General features: G+C 37.1%; 1 protein-coding gene and 1 long non-coding RNA gene across 3 annotated transcripts in view; one reads left to right on the plus strand and one right to left on the minus strand.

The window, feature by feature from the left end:
• Window positions 1-17,696, plus strand: part of LOC126850816 (microphthalmia-associated transcription factor) — a 67,614-nt gene that overhangs the window by 40,853 nt on the left and 9,065 nt on the right. For both annotated transcript variants that reach the window (XM_050594173.1, XM_050594172.1), the window contains exons 4-6: window positions 2,065-2,254; window positions 7,148-7,223; window positions 13,426-13,702. In XM_050594173.1, coding sequence (XP_050450130.1) covers window positions 2,065-2,254; window positions 7,148-7,223; window positions 13,426-13,702 — 543 coding nt within the window. The remainder of the gene's footprint in view (window positions 1-2,064; window positions 2,255-7,147; window positions 7,224-13,425; window positions 13,703-17,696) is intronic.
• LOC126850868 (uncharacterized) lies at window positions 14,546-16,652 on the minus strand. The gene is made up of 3 exons (XR_007687603.1): window positions 16,462-16,652; window positions 15,186-15,329; window positions 14,546-15,126 (listed from the first exon to the last, which is right to left on the minus strand). It is a non-coding gene; the product is annotated as an uncharacterized LOC126850868 (long non-coding RNA).

The following is a 17,696-nucleotide window of genomic DNA, read 5'->3' on the forward strand; positions in this document are numbered from 1 at the left end:
CTAAATATAATTTCATTTTTCGTCGATTTAATTGATATTTTATTATATGTGCTGTTCTCTTTATACAAAATTATGCCTTAATATTTAATCATATTAAATGTATATCTTAATATATTTTGTAACTAATTAAAATGTTATGTAATTAACATTCTATTTGATATTGATGGCGGTTCTAATTTGATATTAATTTTTAATTATTTTTAAATTGATTGATGCCTTCCGGCGAATTATCTTATGATTAGTTGGAGTTTTAACGTCTTTTAATCGCGTGAAAAAGATGCGCAACTTTTAGTATACCCAGTACATCTGCTCCAGTACGTCTGAGCTATTATACAATTATCGTGTTTCTCGCTCACAGCCATGGCTTTTGTCGATTCGCTCGCGTCAAAGCGCGTCCGGCGAACCGAGAGGTACGTGTAACTCGATTCATCTCGTGTCGGTCGGCGGCAACAGTCGGCGTCGAAACGTTATTCCGCAGGTCGGCACACACACACACAGAGCTCGCTTATTATTGTTTACGTAATGTTTACGTAATATCACACACATACATGCTGCATGTACATCGACAGTCATAATGCACTTGCATTGGCGTTGCATTCGAGACTCGTATCTCGTAGGATTGTAACGACGCATGAGATCATCATCGCGACTCTGAGTTTTTTCTGAGTTTCGGAGATAATGTTCTCTGAGAAATATTATATAATTACTTCCTGCTATGATTAATGATAGTCATCTGGAGCCTACAAAATCAGAATATTTTATTAAAAGTAATCTCTTTTATCAGTTTGTTTAAAAATTCTGTTACGACTCTTGACGTATTTTCTGGAAGCATATATTTAAATATTTTTTTAAAAATACATTTAGCTATAATTTAAGAGAGATAAAGAAAATTAAATTCTCATTATAATTTATTATTAAATCAGCTAGGAAAAAATGAAAGTTAGATTAATATTATCGTGAGGAAATGCATTTTGCATTCATTCGATCTTTATCCTTCCTCGCGCATCTTCCACTTTGTTCTTATCGCACAAATCAGTACAACGCTGCGTAATCTTTAATTTATAACGAGATACGTTTCCCAGACAATGGCATGAAAAGATTTGCCGTTGTTTTCACTAGTATCGATCATTTATCTCATAGCGAGGATTTATCGCTATGAATCACGTTCTCTTTCATTTCATTGAACGACCGAACAGTATTTGGCACTTAAATCCGTATCATGTCCGTCGGCGAACGATTACTTATCGACGTTTCTAAGATGAAATATTATTGCGTGCGGAATGGAATGAACGTGGAAGGAAGGAACGATGAATAAATACTCTCGGCGGAGAGAGAGAGAGAGAGAGCGAGAAGAAACGAGTCGGATCTCGCGACAGAGACGACAGCCATGTCGACGTGTGAATTATTTTATCACGGGGAGCCCGTGAATAACATTATACGGTCGATATATCGCGCGGAGAGCTTTACGCGCCGAAGACAACGAGTCTTTAGGGCTTGAAAGGGTGATTTAGCAAACGGCGTCGATCGCGCTCTCCAGGAATTATTAACGACGCGCGCACCTTTCGTTCCGGATTTCTCTGCGCCTTTTGTGAATTTCTTCCTTTTTCGGCGTCGCTCTTCCTTCCACGTCTTCGGAAAAGAACGATCATTTGCGTCGATCGTGAGATTCCCGTCTCAGGGAAAAATTGCATTAACCACCGAGCGAGTCCTGGTTGTCGCACGAAGGTGACGACGCTTTATCACCGAACGTTCGTAAAAAGCGCGTCGTTTTGCATAGATTGTATAATGTAATTTTTTTTTTTTTTTTTTTCTAACAACAATAGTCATTGAAATCTAGTAGAATTTGATATTTCGTACATTAATTCACATATTTTATGCGATTTATTATGATGCTCTGACGTTTATGCTACAAGTTAAGTGAAGAATCGAGACGTTATATATGTATATATTTTTTTCTTAATTATTAAAAAAAATTATAAAATTTATACGACGTGTATTCTTTTACAGCGAAATTTCGCGCAAGTTAATGCTATCTAGTATGATATGCTTTTTTTGTGATTGCAGGCTGAGGACCTCCTGGACGACATACTGTCGTTCGAGGCTGGCTCCTTAGGTGACGGATTGAAGGACGGCCAGGCCGGAAGTCTCACGAATATACCGGAGCTTCAAATTAAACCAGAACCTCTCTTGCTTACGGAAGCAGAAATCCACGCCCTTGCCAAAGATCGGCAGAAGAAGGACAATCACAATATGAGTAAGTTGATAATTGACTCTTTTGGATTAAATTTTCACGATGACATAGCTGTGGTTGTGCATCCGTAGTTTGCGCACATTTTGACATTTATTAAATTTCATTTCTTAAATTTTATCTTTAATTCCATGAAATTAAGTCTCTTGTACGAGAAATTTTATGTATTAATAAAATATCTAAGCAATTAATTAAAAGTTTTGATATAGTTTTATTGAAGCTATTAAGACATATATATACATATTTCTATGAAAGATTATCGTCCAGTATTTATCTTTTACGTTGAAGAGTATTTATTCACGTTCACGACTGCAGATTACGTCATGTGGCGGATTCGAAATTACGTGCTGGAATTCTATTTTGTGTCTCAGGGACACGTGGCTTTTGTAATAAGCCTGACATTTTAATCTTATTTCTTGGTACAGCCGCTTTGAATAAGCCGCTCGATCGGCAGGCTGTAGGTAAATTCTGTTTATCCGTGTAGAAATAATTGATAAGCGCCGCCGTGCAATTTACACCTCAATGGTAGTAATCGGCGGTGCCTCGGAGTCGTCACTATTACCAATGTTTACTACATTATACTTATGTGTCAACACCCGCGATGTAAGCGGACTATTTAAATGATAATGGAAAAATGTCGCCACGTGTCCCCATATATCGGTCGGTTATTGTTATCGCGAATGCAGTCAATTAAACTAGCGTCTGTCGGTTATCTGTTAACGCAAACAACGCCGTATGTTCATGGTGTGTACTTTAATGAAATTTAATTGAAATTTTTAGTATTTTTTAGTACAGTTTTTAAATTATTCTTCATACAAATGAAATAATATTCCGAGCATAGTATTGCCAGGATTTGAATTATTTTAATAATAACGCCTCTATATTTTTTTCCTCACTATTTTACGCGATCTTTTTCAAAATTTAATGATTCAAAATTTTCTTCTTTTATTATACGTGGATTTAAATTTTTGAAGAGAATATTAAATTACAAACCACAAATGTATCTATATACATTTGTTAAATATTTTTTTTTATTAAAGAAATGCACAAGTGCACTTCCATGTAATGCAAAAATACCGCCATCGATTTCTATCATTGAATGTTGATCGATGTTGAATCGATAGACGCGCTGCAAAGAATTTTTATCAAGATGACAAAATGAATTAGTCTCCGCATGGAGTATAAGAAGCCAACAAACAATTTTCGGATAGCGATATGCGAACAATATCACGCTTTTCCCGGTTTTTTATGTTTTTACTATGCAGTGTTACGCGTCGAATGGCGGATTTGTGTTTGTGTGATTCGCGACAATCCCGTGAATTTGACCAAGTAATCAGTGAGCTTTAATTATCTTGCCTCGCATTTCCCATTGCAGTGCAATAAAACTTCGCTACATATGCCTGAATTTTTATGAATTTCCGCGCGCGGACATGTGCACATATTTGAAATACATTTTACATTCTGATGATTTGTAAATGTGATTTTGAAAATAAAAGCAAATTTAACGCGCATCGCACAGTTAATCGAATTCTCGTGTCTCGTCCTCAAATAGTTTAGAAATTTGAATCAGAAATGTATTCATATGATATAATATATAATGACACAAAATAACATTTTATATATATATATATATATATATATATATATATATATATATACATATATAATAAATATAATAGATTTTTTTTAATTAGAAATTCGAATCACTTGAATCATTTTTTGTGTGTGACATATCCTCTTTAATATCTTAAACGGTTTTCTCTTCTGGGACGTAATGTACCGTTCTTTCCGTGACTTTATTTCGTCGTTGATTCTCATGATTAAAGCATCGCTAAAATTGCAAAAAAATAGCACGATACTCGCGAGTGAAACAAGCGGAAATCGGTAGACGATAGCACGGACTGCATTGGAAAGAATTGGAGCATCCAATTTTCCGAAAACAATCGCGGGCATAATGAAAGGCCGGTGGAATCGAATTTGTAAAAGAGAATGGCGAAATAACGGCCGTGAATTACGCGGAAATATATAGGAAATGAAGTAGGAATTCTGTAAAAATAGTCGCGCCTCCCTGATTCGTTCTTTCTTTGTCTCGCCACTTATTGACTACCATTGTGCATCTCCGCCTGGTACATTATCGATTGCAGGGTGTTCTACGTGCGAGGGATGAAAGAGAAGCTTATCGACGAGACTTCGACTTGTCTTTTTTATCGATTTGCATGCAACGTGAGTTCATTTGCGAACGTATCTTTCTTTTTTCTAATTTCTTTAATCCTGTTAATTATGTCCCTTCACCTAATTTGCTCCATTCAGGAAATCTGATGAAACGGTTTTGTCTTCATTTTATGCTTCGCTATCGTGAAGTACGCAAATCTTTTTGCGAATTAAATAAATGTGATAAAATTTTTTTCTCAAAAAAAAATTTATTCAATTAATTTAGATGGAAAATGGCATTTTACAGGACATATTTTATCTAAATTTAATAGACATATATAAAAACTGAGATACATATGAAATCATTCGAAATTTTCTGATTTGCAACATAGAAAGCAAATTACTCCTTTGGACACAACGAATTTATTGCGAGCTGGAGTTAAAGGGCAATTTCGCATTCTCTTTCGTTAGAAACCCGAAGCCGAGTCGACGAAACGCTTCTCCCTAATCTTTGCTCGTATCTCGGATAATTTCTTCCCACCGGAAACTGGGGTGCTTGCTGATTGATGAGACTCGTCGTCGTCGATTAGGAAGGCGTGCCTCTTGATTCCAAGCGAAAAGCATAGGTTCGCGCATCTTCTCCACAGAATCGAGTAGCTTCGATCTCCTCGTCGTTTGTCCTCTCCCATCTTCATCGACTTTCCAGCCTGTGCCTCACCCTACTCTAAATTAACCATCGTAATCTAATCAGTGAGATCAGAGGAAGTTCCTCCTTGCTCTTCCCGTCCCGTGTCCATCCCTCTCTTCATCATTCCCTTCCCTTCTCGTGTTCTCCTCCTCTTTCTCTTTCTATCCCGGAGCGAATCGAGTTCAAGAGAGGAAGTTACAGTTTCCTCAAAGTTTTCAAGGCTGCTCCTTCGTCTCCTCGCGCGTGCGACATCCCCTCGATCGTATCTCATCTTTTATAACCTTTATATAGCCGTTCTATCGCGCTGTTTACAAATATTTGTCCCTACAATATGAATCAGCAATTCTCAGAATTTTGTTTGGCATGACGTAGACCTGTGATGTACTTTGAAGTTTTTCAAAAGTGACGTAGATCTTATTTGGAGTCGATTTTCCCTTTTCGACTACATTTGATTTCTATGAAATCAGAGTATTCTTTCGCATCTTGAAAATTTTATTTTGTAGAAAAGTCTTTTAATGTAGTCTCTTCTTCGTCTCTTTTCTTTTAAAAATCGAGATTTGGTTTCGATAATCTCAGATTTTTAAATATAATTTTCTATTACGTTATCTCATTTTTTTTGGTTATTATTTTCAAAGAATATTTTATTCTGGTTAATGAAATGAAAAAGATAAATTATATTAAGTCTATACTTTTTTCGGGGAATTAAATTCTTTGTTTATTTACCATGTATTGTTAACAAACAAGAAGTTGATTTATTTGATCAAGTTTCATGATTTATTAAAAACAAAATATCTCGTCCGTATCTTCTGCCATTAACTTCTGCATTCGGTTTGCCATTCTTATCGCGTCTAAAAAAATCGCGATTAATGGTGATAAAGAGCCGATGTTATCGACATATTTGAAAAGAGATTAAAAGAGTAGAAGAGAATTAATCACTTGCTTCATCGATGAATGTCGACACAATATTCCGCTTTCATTATTTATGGTAACGAGTAATGCAGCGCTGTTTCCGGAACACGCATTTCGACGAATTTATTTTTCCGACAGTTGTTATCATCGACGCGATCGCGATATCGGAGACGCGCGCGAATGATAGGGAATGAAGCTTGACCTCTTCGTTAAAGAGATACCTGGCCGGAATAATCGATTGGGTGCGGGGGTCATGTGCCAACGATAGGGTGATTTGGTTCGCAGTCTTTTCCGCAGGGGAGATACGCTATATCCTCCGGAAAGCGCGATATGCTTTCCTGCCCAATAACTTCGATACTAGACGACGATACGGGAGACGATTCGACCCTTCACAATTTGCGCGCGCGCGTTCAAGACGACGTCGATATAGTTTATTAGGATCGAGCGATCGAGGGATATCACGTTTGCCCCCGATCGCGTCAAGTGAAGGTTGTAACCTCAAGAAAAATAATAGCTCGCGAGCATAGCTGAATGTAGACGATTGAGCGTCTAAGGAAATATAGATAAATATATATATATATATATATATATATATATATATATATATATATTGCCCTTTTTTTTCCCAGAAATATAATCAAAAAAGAGAAGAAATATTGATCATATCATATAAAAAATTTTATTACTCCAAAGATAATACAAGAAGATCCATTTATATTTCCGCGGGGAGATTACGCGACGAGATCCCCAAATATATTTGACATATCTATTGGAAATAATTTTATAGCAATATTACAAAAAAGTATGTACACATGACTCTGATTTTTAACCATAAAAACTGTCGATTTTTTATTAACATTTTTAATTTAAATCTGATGGAAATTTTTGAAATCTATTTCTATTTTTTTAAGTAATCATATAAGAGTTAGTTTTTTGATAACTATAAGAAGGACGAAAGCTATTTTTAAAGCCGAGACAGACAAGTGTCTGGAGACACTAAAAAAAAAAAAGAAAAACATTGGAGGACGAATCGTTTTCGCGCGTCGATTCGGTCGATTCGCGATTAGCGGGCGAATTAACAAACGGCGCGATCTATCTATCGCATCTGTCGCGAGCGAGCCATGATTGATGTGCACAATTTCCGTTTTCAGTCGAGCGACGGCGGCGCTTCAACATCAACGACAGGATCAAGGAGCTCGGCACCCTCCTGCCCAAGACCAATGACCCGTGAGTACGAATTTCTTTTCTTCCGTTTCTTCTCTCTCCACCGCTTCCTCCTTGTCGCACGTTCGTCCTCCCTCCTCCCTTCCTCTTATCGCCCATCCTTCTCCTCGCAGTTCTCTTATTCTCTACCTTACTCTTTGCACATTCCCCATAGACCATTATTTCCTGTTCGTGACCCTTTACGACGAGTTAGTCCAGGTCAGGTGCTCGAGACGAGGCTTTCATCTCATCTGGACCGGAAGTCCATTCTTCGCCCCTTCCCGCTCTCTCCTTCCCCCTGCTTTCCTTCTGCCGGCTCTTCACGACCGCTCGCTCTTCCTTCCTCTATCTCAGCTTTGTTTCCCGTCTTTCCTGCTCCGTCAAAGCGCAACACTTCCTTCGACCCGCTGAATGAAGGTGAAATGCGAAGGAAAAATAACACCACGAATCGGAAATACGGGGAGGAAGAGATTGGAAAAGAGGCGAGTTTGCTTACACTTATCGTACCTTTCATCATCGTAATCTTATCATACTTTTTATCGTGCTCGTATATTCTCTCATGTTCTAAATAAGCTAATTTATAAAATTAATTTTTCTGACACACCTTTAATTTTTTTTGTACTTCTAGAAATTTTTTTTCATATTTTAATATTTAAATTTAGGAAATAATTTTAAAAAGTCCTTTAGATACAAAAATGTTAAAAATTACTTCAATTATAAAATGATTCTATTTCAAAGCATTGTTGTACTTTAAACTATGTTATCTATTTTGATATCGTAGGAGATAAATCAGAATTTAAATATATTATTTTAACGTTTAGTAATATATTACGTAACTGGAATATTTTAATTTTTTTTTATATTGGAATAGTGTGGCGATAAAAGATAAGACTCATTATATGATTATACAATGTGCTTAATTATTCACCGTTATACCCAACTAGCAACTCGTAAAAAGGTAAAAATATCTATATTGCTCGACGTTTATGTTTAGATCCATTTATACAGCTGTAAAAATTTCAGTCTGCTAACTTATTGTTAGTAACACACTTTATTTTTTTTTATTTTATTTTTAATTAGTTTAAATTATGATATCAATTATAATCGTATACAATACAATCGATAAGTATAGTTTATATAACTGAAATTATTCTAAAGTAAATTTATGATTGGTAATCTTTGGAAAAATTGGGGTTGTAAATTTTTATTTTATCGACACTAAATTAAATAAGTCTCAAGCAGGAAAATCACACACATAATGCAAAATTATTTCAAGTGAATAGTTATCAATTATATATAACCTGTTAAGGAGAAACGAGACGTCTATTTTCTTTGTCATTTTTTTTTTCTGGAAATCTCGATGACGTGCGCTTCGCGTCTGACCTGTTTCGGACGTGATCCCTGACACAAATCTTCGACACCGAAACTTCTTCGACATACGATGTACTAATGAACGATCCTTTGCATAGAATAGTCCGTCATTTATCAGTCCGAGGATCGACCCATTTATCTATGTCAACATCCGGCGAACTTAAAAACTCCCTCTTTCGTGTTCGACGTCCTCTTTTCTCATGCGCGTTTCTTTGAATAACGATCCTCGAAAGACCACGGAAAAACCCAAACGAATTAGGGTCGCGAGTAGCAACCAGCTTCGTTGGTGATAAGAACTCCTATTTTGTGGCGAATATAATAAATTCATCTTGATTTTTCAACAAATAAAAAATAACATTCAACATATAAAAAAAGAAAACAATCTTAATCGTGGAAAACTTGTAACTCAAATTATGTGCTTGTTGCTTTAGAGAATAATTAATTATATCCTAGTTTTTTTTTATATTTTTAATTTTACTGCTGAGATTTAGAAGAAAACAAACGATAGAGCATCGATGAAACTGACTTTTATCGAGAGAAAATCATTTAGCTTGAAATCATTCTTGATACACTTTTTTGTTGCGTTATCAATTTTTAATATCGCTCAAGTCTTGGTGCAAGCGATATGTCGCAAAGCGGGCATAACGTTTACCGTTTATAATTATTGATTTACGGCATCGTAATTTATGTTATCTGCGTTCGATGAAGAAGAAGCGTGCGGACGAGCGTGCATTCTTTATCTGCCGTCATATTCCCGTCATATTTTTCGACACGTCACCGATAGACGCGATAACGAGAACATGCCTGGGATTAATGTGTTTCACGTCTCGAATTTCTCTCTCCTTTCTCTCCGATATTTGAAGCTGACAAGATGAAAGTTGAATTAATGCGGCTTTACCTTAATCATGTCAGTCATAATTTATACTCACTTCAATGTTTCTCTGGAATTGCATTTAACGTACATTTTTAATTTCTCGATCGATTTTCCGACCTATTGGTCCATGCATTGTCTACGCGTCTGTGCATTAGTATTTATGTATGTCCTCGATTCACGCGCCTCTTTTTATCTAATGACGCTCATTACAATCGTGTACATAATACAACCATCGCAAATGCGCGATAACGCTTTGCGCTCGCGCTCTATATCGTGTGTGATAAAAGAACAGAATTGTCAACCGCATTGGCTTCATATTGCACAACTTTCTTTATGGAGGCGGATTTGCTTCACTCGTCAGAGGTAATTTGATATGAATCAGGCATAATTTTAAATAAATATGTTTAACTCGAATATAGATAATACAAATAAATATTTTAAAGATTTTTAAAATTATAACACACACACATAATGTAACAGATCTATCTGATTAAAATTAATTATTAAATTTTATCAATTTTAATTGATACAAAATATTATAAAACCAAATTTTAATTTTTTTCTTCTTTCTTTCTCTTCTTCTTGTATAATAAATTAATAATTTATTAAATTTTGTTATATATTAAATTTTTTATATTATACACTATACATATATATATATATATATTTATTTATACATAAGAGAAGCAGGTGTATTTTTTGCAAAAACTTTTAATTTTGTCGAAATCGCGGCTAATAAAAATCGGCTAATCGCGATCGTATCCGATAAGGGAATGCTTCGCATTAGGAGCTCTTGTGGGCGTCTCAGCTTATTCTAGGAACATCTTCTTTCTCCTTCACGGTTTTAGTTTCGGCTTTGGTCGAGAAGGATATCAAGGGGGGACACGAGTAAACTCGGCGCGATAGCGCGCCGATGATAACGAAGTACAGTCCGGATTCTAAAGACACCGGCAAACACGACACAGATTTCTCCCCGTACCTTCCACCGTTTTCGTTCGGCTGTCCTCATTTATTCCGCTCGAGTTTCGGCGAATCGTCCTCGTTTCCTTGCGAAACACCCCGAATCTCTCTTCATCTACGTTCTCCTTACGTTCGTTGCTCATTAACGAGGGAGAAACTCGTCGATGCACGTCTGTTTATTATTTGCCGTACAAACTTGTTCCCGACGCGTGTACAGGTACGAAAACCGCGCACGAGGCCTGAAATGCATCATGACACGCGCCTCCGTCGAAGCGCGGAATGTTCAATAATTCCCAACGCGTGCTCTTGTTAATTATACTGAAATGTTAATTGGATCTCTGTGTGTCAGTTTTCATGGTGAATGATTCTTTAGCCATTTATTTTGAATAAATAGCTAAAGTCTGCACTTTCAATGCGCATTTAATTAAATATTTGCTTAAAGTAAAGACATTGCATTCACATGAAATAAAAATTAAATTATGCCAAATTCGAAAATAAAAAAAATCGTAATTGTACAAACGATCTTTTATTTATTTTTGTTATTTATTTATTTATTTATTTATCCGATTATATTCGGCAGCAAAAGTTGGCGAAGTCACGCTTTTTTCTTTTTATTTTGCTGAATATGATCGGAATATTAACTCGAGAAAATAAACTTGAAAAATCTTTTCGAATCTTCAAACTCCGTATTAAACAATTCGGCAACGACGAAAAAAACGTGCACTTTCTCTTTTACGTAGGAAGAAATAATAAAATGCAGAATTTGATGCGGTAGGCATCGTTTGCGGAAACGCAGATAGCGAGTTTGAAGTATATACGCGAACCCGCATAGCCGCAAATTCGCTCATCGCAAAGTTGTTGCTGTGGGAACATGACGCGCCTCTTTCTCTCTCTCTCTCTCTCTCTCTCTCTCTATCGTGTGGAAAAGTGATGCTTTATGCGATGTTTCGGCGGTTGTTTGGCTTCCGAGTTTGCGGGAGCAAAATCTCGCGAATCATGCAACGGCGCGCCCGTCATCCGTGATCGCGCGTGAATTTAATTACAGTTTTGCTGAGGCAATGTAAATTATTAGCCGCTTCGCGAGAAGCGCCATTACAAGAACGCGAAACTAGTTTGTTGCGAGAAACGTAAATTAATAGATAATTATTAATTGTGTTTAAATCGCTTTGTAATTTATTATTTCTCTCTGTTTTTGAATTGCATAATTTTGTAGATTAATAAAAATTTCAATATAAAAATGCGACAGCTGCATGACGCGCGTTCGATCCTTTAAGTATTCCTGCGGGATAAGACGGAGGATTATGTTTTCACGGCAGACCATTCGCGGAGGAGTTCACGGAGGGATGGATATGTCGCCCGGGCATGACGAATGCCATCTCATAATAAGCTTTCCATTCGCCATCGCTCCTTCTCGTGGACGTAGCAGCTTGCGATTTTGCGGACGATAAATCGACGGAACGATTCTGTCGTAAATCAACGGCCGCGACGGCGGCGCGACGCGCGAGGAAAAAAGGCGTGAATAACGACGAAAATCCGTGAGTGTTGTTCGCGAGTTCCGGCGTGAGAATATTTAAATTGCGAGGATGAATCTCACGGCGCGTCTCTGCCGTTCGTTATGGAAAATTTCACATCGGTCTCGAGTTAAAAAGTTCCTCATCTTTCGAAATAGAATACCTGTGTGGAGAAAAAAATTGATGAAGTAAATGAGCTGTCAATATCATTGTCAGAGAAATATGATTAATGACACATCGAAAGAATATTCGTATATAAAATATCGCAATCTAATTTTATTTCGAAACAAATTATTCAATTACAAATACTAATTTATATATTATCGTGCTAATTACATAGTTTGTGATATCTGTATCTTATCAGCTGTTGTTGATTTGAACACGCGGATTCTTCCAATGACATTGTTTCTAAGAAGAAAATTGCTACTTACATTTATATTGCATACCATATAATATACTTTTATTTATTTGTAGATATAATTTATCTCATAGTGATAAAGTACATGAATGTAAAATGAGCAAAAAAATATAATACACTAAAGAGAGCCGTTCTTGATGCTGTCCAGCATGTCGTCACGTATTTCTGAAAAAAGTTTGCGCTTTCTCTCTGGAAATGTTGACTTTTTCTCTTGCATTCTTATTCGCGAGCCGCTTGGCAGACATTCTTCACACTGGCGTTGCGAGATTGTCCACGCTGGATCATCGCGAATGTATCTCGCGCTTCTCCTTTCTATGTTACGCATCTTCATAAATTTTTCGAGGAAACGTCATCGTGCGAAAAATTCTCTGCATTAATGACAAATCACAGTGTCTGCGGAGAAGGTGCAAACAAGACACGGAGTTTAGTGAAAAAAAAAACGCATAGTACGAACGCGACGCGTGTTATGAAAATTCTTTAGGACTTGACTGCGTCAAATTATCGCCACTTCCGTTCGTCTGATATTACGCGCGAATTCCCGCGTGAAATTCCATCTTGGTGGAGGTGGTCCTTGAAACGTCGTCGTCGGCGGCGGTGGTGGTGCTATTGGGTGGTAATATTGCTTGTATTATGGTCGAATGAGGAACTTCGGGAATTTCCCGCAAAACACGCTGTTTCAAACGCGATCTCGGCGAAATCGTGTACCTAAAGTTTCGAAGAGCGTCTTGATATTCTTTTTTTTGGCATTTCCTCTTTTCCTGCACTGTTTTCGTAGTTCTTTTTTCTAAGGAAAAATTCGGAAAATTTAAAACATAATTATTTATTATAAACTGCTATGCTTTATGCAACGTATGATAAGGAATTATATAATCACATTGTTATCTCCTCGGCACCGCTGACGATGGATGGACTTTTAATATAAAAAAGACTGTAAATGCCAAAAAATAAAAAAGAGTGTTGCACTTTCAAAAGTATTTTGAATAATATATAAAATTTTACGTGGCGTTTACGCTTTGAAATCTGTACAATTATTACAACAGCTAAAGTAAAACATAACTATAATATTGTTGGTTTCTCGCATTTCTGTTACAGATATTACGAGATCGTCAGGGACGTCAGGCCGAACAAGGGTACGATCCTCAAGTCCTCAGTGGAGTACATAAAGTTGTTGAAGAACGAGCTCACGAGGATGAAGCAGAGCGAGCTCAGGCACAAGCAACTCGAACACCAGAATCGACGGCTGCAACTACGCGTGCAGGAGCTCGAATTGCAAGCAAAAGCGCATGGACTTCCGGTTTCCGACTTCACCTGGGCGTCCACCTCTGCCATGCTCAACAGCTTTCCGAGGAATAAGCTCGAGCAACGAAAGGTAAGTCGAAAAGTCTTGTCCCGATTGGATTCGATATCTCATTACGTTCACTTACTTGTTGACATTTCATCGCATGTCATTTCATCTGTGGTATCATCCATCATACAGAGAGAGTTTCACGTCTAATTCCTATATTCCTAACTCCTATAATAATTATAAATTTGCGCATGTGATTTTAATTCTCATTTTCTTGTCTACATCCGTTCTTTTAACAATAAAAATATATACTAACATTTTTTTATTCACTTGAAAAGAGTATTATATATTTTATATTATATGCAATATGAAATATTTATAACATTTGCGATAATTGATTGCACAATTAAATTAAATTGTTATTCTTAATTTGCGACGATGTACGAATGACATCGTTAATTTCGATGAGAAGAATATTAGTGAGTGGGTCGTAACGACGAATCATTTAATCTTAATGCAGCAGCCGCGCGGCTCGATTTTCGAGGCAGTAAAGATCGGCGGCATTGATATATAACGATTCGATACATGATCCTTGATCCGAATAAACCTGCTCGTTCGTCAGACTAGTTTCATAACGCATGCATCTGTTCCGACGAACGGAGGCAAATAGCTGTTTGCTTACTCCATCGTTCATTCGTTCGCGAAAGAGCATAACGTGTCTCCTATGTCCCCGTTTATGTGTGTATATCGATACTCTGGCATACGAGAGCGATAAAGCCGTCTTTTGACAGCGCCGATGTAGAGCGATGTAACGGTGTTTTATTACGCAACCGAGATCGACCCGTGTCTTGCATAATGAGAGAGAAATATTTTTCTTATTTACATACAATTAACGCATCAATCTTCGTCTCGCCTCGAGCACGACGATTGAACGAACTCGCGATGATGATTTTTCGATATTTTGTTTGATCGCTGATGATGAAGTGATTGCGGGAAAACGATGGGAATTGTAAACATTTTCCGGAATTTTTGTTTAATATTCGAACAAATTTTAATAAAAAGAACAGCTTCCACGCGGGATTATGCAAATTTTACACATCATTGTAACTATAATTGTGAAAATTTTAGTAATTCGCGAAAAGAAAGATTTTTACAATAATTAAAATAATTTTAATTATTCTATTCTCTCTTTATAATTATTATAATCATTATGGATATTATAATTTTCATTTGAAAAAAGGGATGAATTATTTCTCGCTTCTTTATTATTCGAAACGAATTATTAATCTTGATACGTGGCACCAGCATCAAGTTGACTTTCCACCTGACAATTCTTCATCGGCAGCGGATTATTGCCCCGAATAATTAATTGCCGGCTTATCGCTCTCGTTCGTTTTGCCCCTCGTTACAATTTCGCTTCGCAATTCCGGCCGAGAGCGAATATCTTTCCGAGAGATAACTGTCACTGTTGTCCTTGCTCTTTAAGGCGTACGATGACGGAGCTATCTCTGTAAGATGACGGCAAAAGTTACCGCTGATTTAATGGGCGAGATAAAGTTATACATACGAGATTTGACGCGCGTAGTTTCGTGATTAAAAACTCTCCAAGTGTCGATAAAATGACAATGCGCTTCGACGACCGTGACTCTGTGACGACAGAACTAGGTCTCTTAAGAGGAGATCGTGTCGAGGAATCACATCGAGGAATCAGCTAAAGAAACAAAGTTGGTTTATTAATCTTGTCACATCGACAATGACATAACTGATGTCCTCTCTTCACACTTGCAAAATTTTTGATGCATTTGAAACATTAAGAATGATGTGCATATATTGTATGCAAAAATTATGCGAAATGTCGTCAGCGCAATTGATTGAAGAGATATTCTTATTATAAATTATTGAATAAACATCTCGAATAGGATTTATGAGGAAAAAACTTTATGATCTTTCTATCTTCTTCTTTATCTCTTCTAATTTAATTTATTATATTCTGAGCTCGGACGAGCATTGTTTGTCGCATATGTGACGGTGTATGTGGCCGTGACGATGACTACACGATTGTTATATGCATTGACGTTAATTTACGTGCGCTCAGTTTCGTCGCGTTTTCGGAAACATTCGCAGTTGCTGCGACACGCGAGATAACGAAAGAGACGCGATATGACGTACCGAGAGAGGGATGAGTTGAATTATTGTTCGAGATAAAGTTTTGCCGGAGCGTAAGTAGTCTGACAAGCAGCTTCCTCGCGGTTAGAGAAATTTAAACATTGATAATGTCCCGCTTCGCGATTCGAATTCTCGAAACCGAGACGAGCGAAGTGTCTCGCGCGTATATTGCACAAGAAATTTTACTGCGACGCTTAACCGTCGGTTTGCTTAACGTTAATTTCGTTCCTCAATTTACCTTGCGCGAAACGTAAACGGTCTCGTGTCACAAGTGTGTCCCAGATAACGATAAATTATTTTCAGAAAAAAAAGGATAAGAGAGAGAGAGAGAGAGAGAGAGACAGAGAATATCACAGAAAATGCTCTTTCTTACTCTTTTATAAAAATGTATGGAATATAATTTTCATAAATCATCGTTTATAGAGATTTGTTAATTTGCAGTCTGTACAATGTAATTTATCTGATTCATTACACGCGTTTGCTTAAGTATTTATGATTTCATTTATATTTTACCAGCTCAATTTATTATATTAAATTAAGATTAAAAACGGAGGAAAATCATTGTTCGAAGAAATAATGCGCTAACTCGCGCAATCTTCGTTCCGAGATTGCATAATTGCAAATGTAATTGCACGTCTTAAATCCGTACGCGCCTGAATGTCGTGCAAAATATTTACCTCTCTACCGCCTCGTCGTTGTGCGTACGTCTGCCGAGCGTAGTCCTTATCGCCCGTCCGCCTCTTATCGTACAGGCTACCTCACGCGAAACTTATACCTTTTATCTCGCATCTCGGCGCGGCGCGGCGCGGCGATGTATTTTCGCGAGAGGAACACACGCAGCGTTGCGTCGTGTCGGGACAAAGGATAATCGCCGAATGAGTTGTAACGTCGGAAACACGGCGTTGCGCAACCACGCGTCACGGCATTTTTTTTTTTCATGCAAATTTAACGCCCTCCGCGCGCGCCGTCCGAGTGCACGCGGTTATGTAAAAAGTGCATGCGATCGTTTCGCGGAATACCGCGTGAAGTATGAAATCGTACGACCGCGAAAAAAAAAGATATGGTTGCCTGGCGAACCGACGAGATTTTTATTTTTCAAAAGGATAATAAGCGCATTTTACAGTTTCCTTCTCTCTTGCAAAATTATACCGTAGCAATTTTCGACGAGTCTAATTTATGGAGATTCTCTCGAAGAACACATACATGTTTACAGGCAGTAAGCCTTATGTAGGATATTCGCGGTTTTCAAGTAATTCCTTTCATCTAAGACGCGCTTGAGACACACTCGCGTCTGTAATGTAACGCGAATAAAACTCGGTGAATACAAATTCTAGCATAAATTCGTGACGAAAACCGACGACTAATCCGACGAATTAGTCGCACCGACTAATATAACGACGAATTGGAACGAAGTAAATTGGATCCACGGTCGTTTGCGTCTGAAACACGATTGGAAATTAATTCCGGTTCTGGTAAGCCAACCCGTCTGTGACTTCACAAAGTTATCAGCTGCATCTGGCAGAGAAACAGCTTCAATCAGCTTACGTCGATACGTGTATGGCGATAGCGTTCAAATCCTCATAATATCGAGTATTTAATTTTCCGAATCGTTTTCAATTGAGATTAATTTTTTTTTACTTTTTAATTTTATTGCTTTTCTTTTATTCTATTGAATAAATAGTGTATTTGATAATTGATTTTATTATTTTCACACATTGTATATTTTACAATATTTTTAAAGACCAATCTTTCAACTAAGAAGTCCTGATAATTTCGAGATTTAATTTCTCGAATAATCTTATTTTCCAAATTTTTTCAAAGATTACTCTTTTTCTGCTTCTAATCTTACGACTAATTATTTTACAAAATTCAGCATGTACATCCAATCGCATGTGCAATGTAAATAATAATA

The sequence above is a fragment of the Cataglyphis hispanica genome, chromosome 7, assembly GCF_021464435.1.
Source record: "Cataglyphis hispanica isolate Lineage 1 chromosome 7, ULB_Chis1_1.0, whole genome shotgun sequence".
Taxonomy (NCBI): Eukaryota; Metazoa; Arthropoda; class Insecta; order Hymenoptera; family Formicidae; genus Cataglyphis; species Cataglyphis hispanica.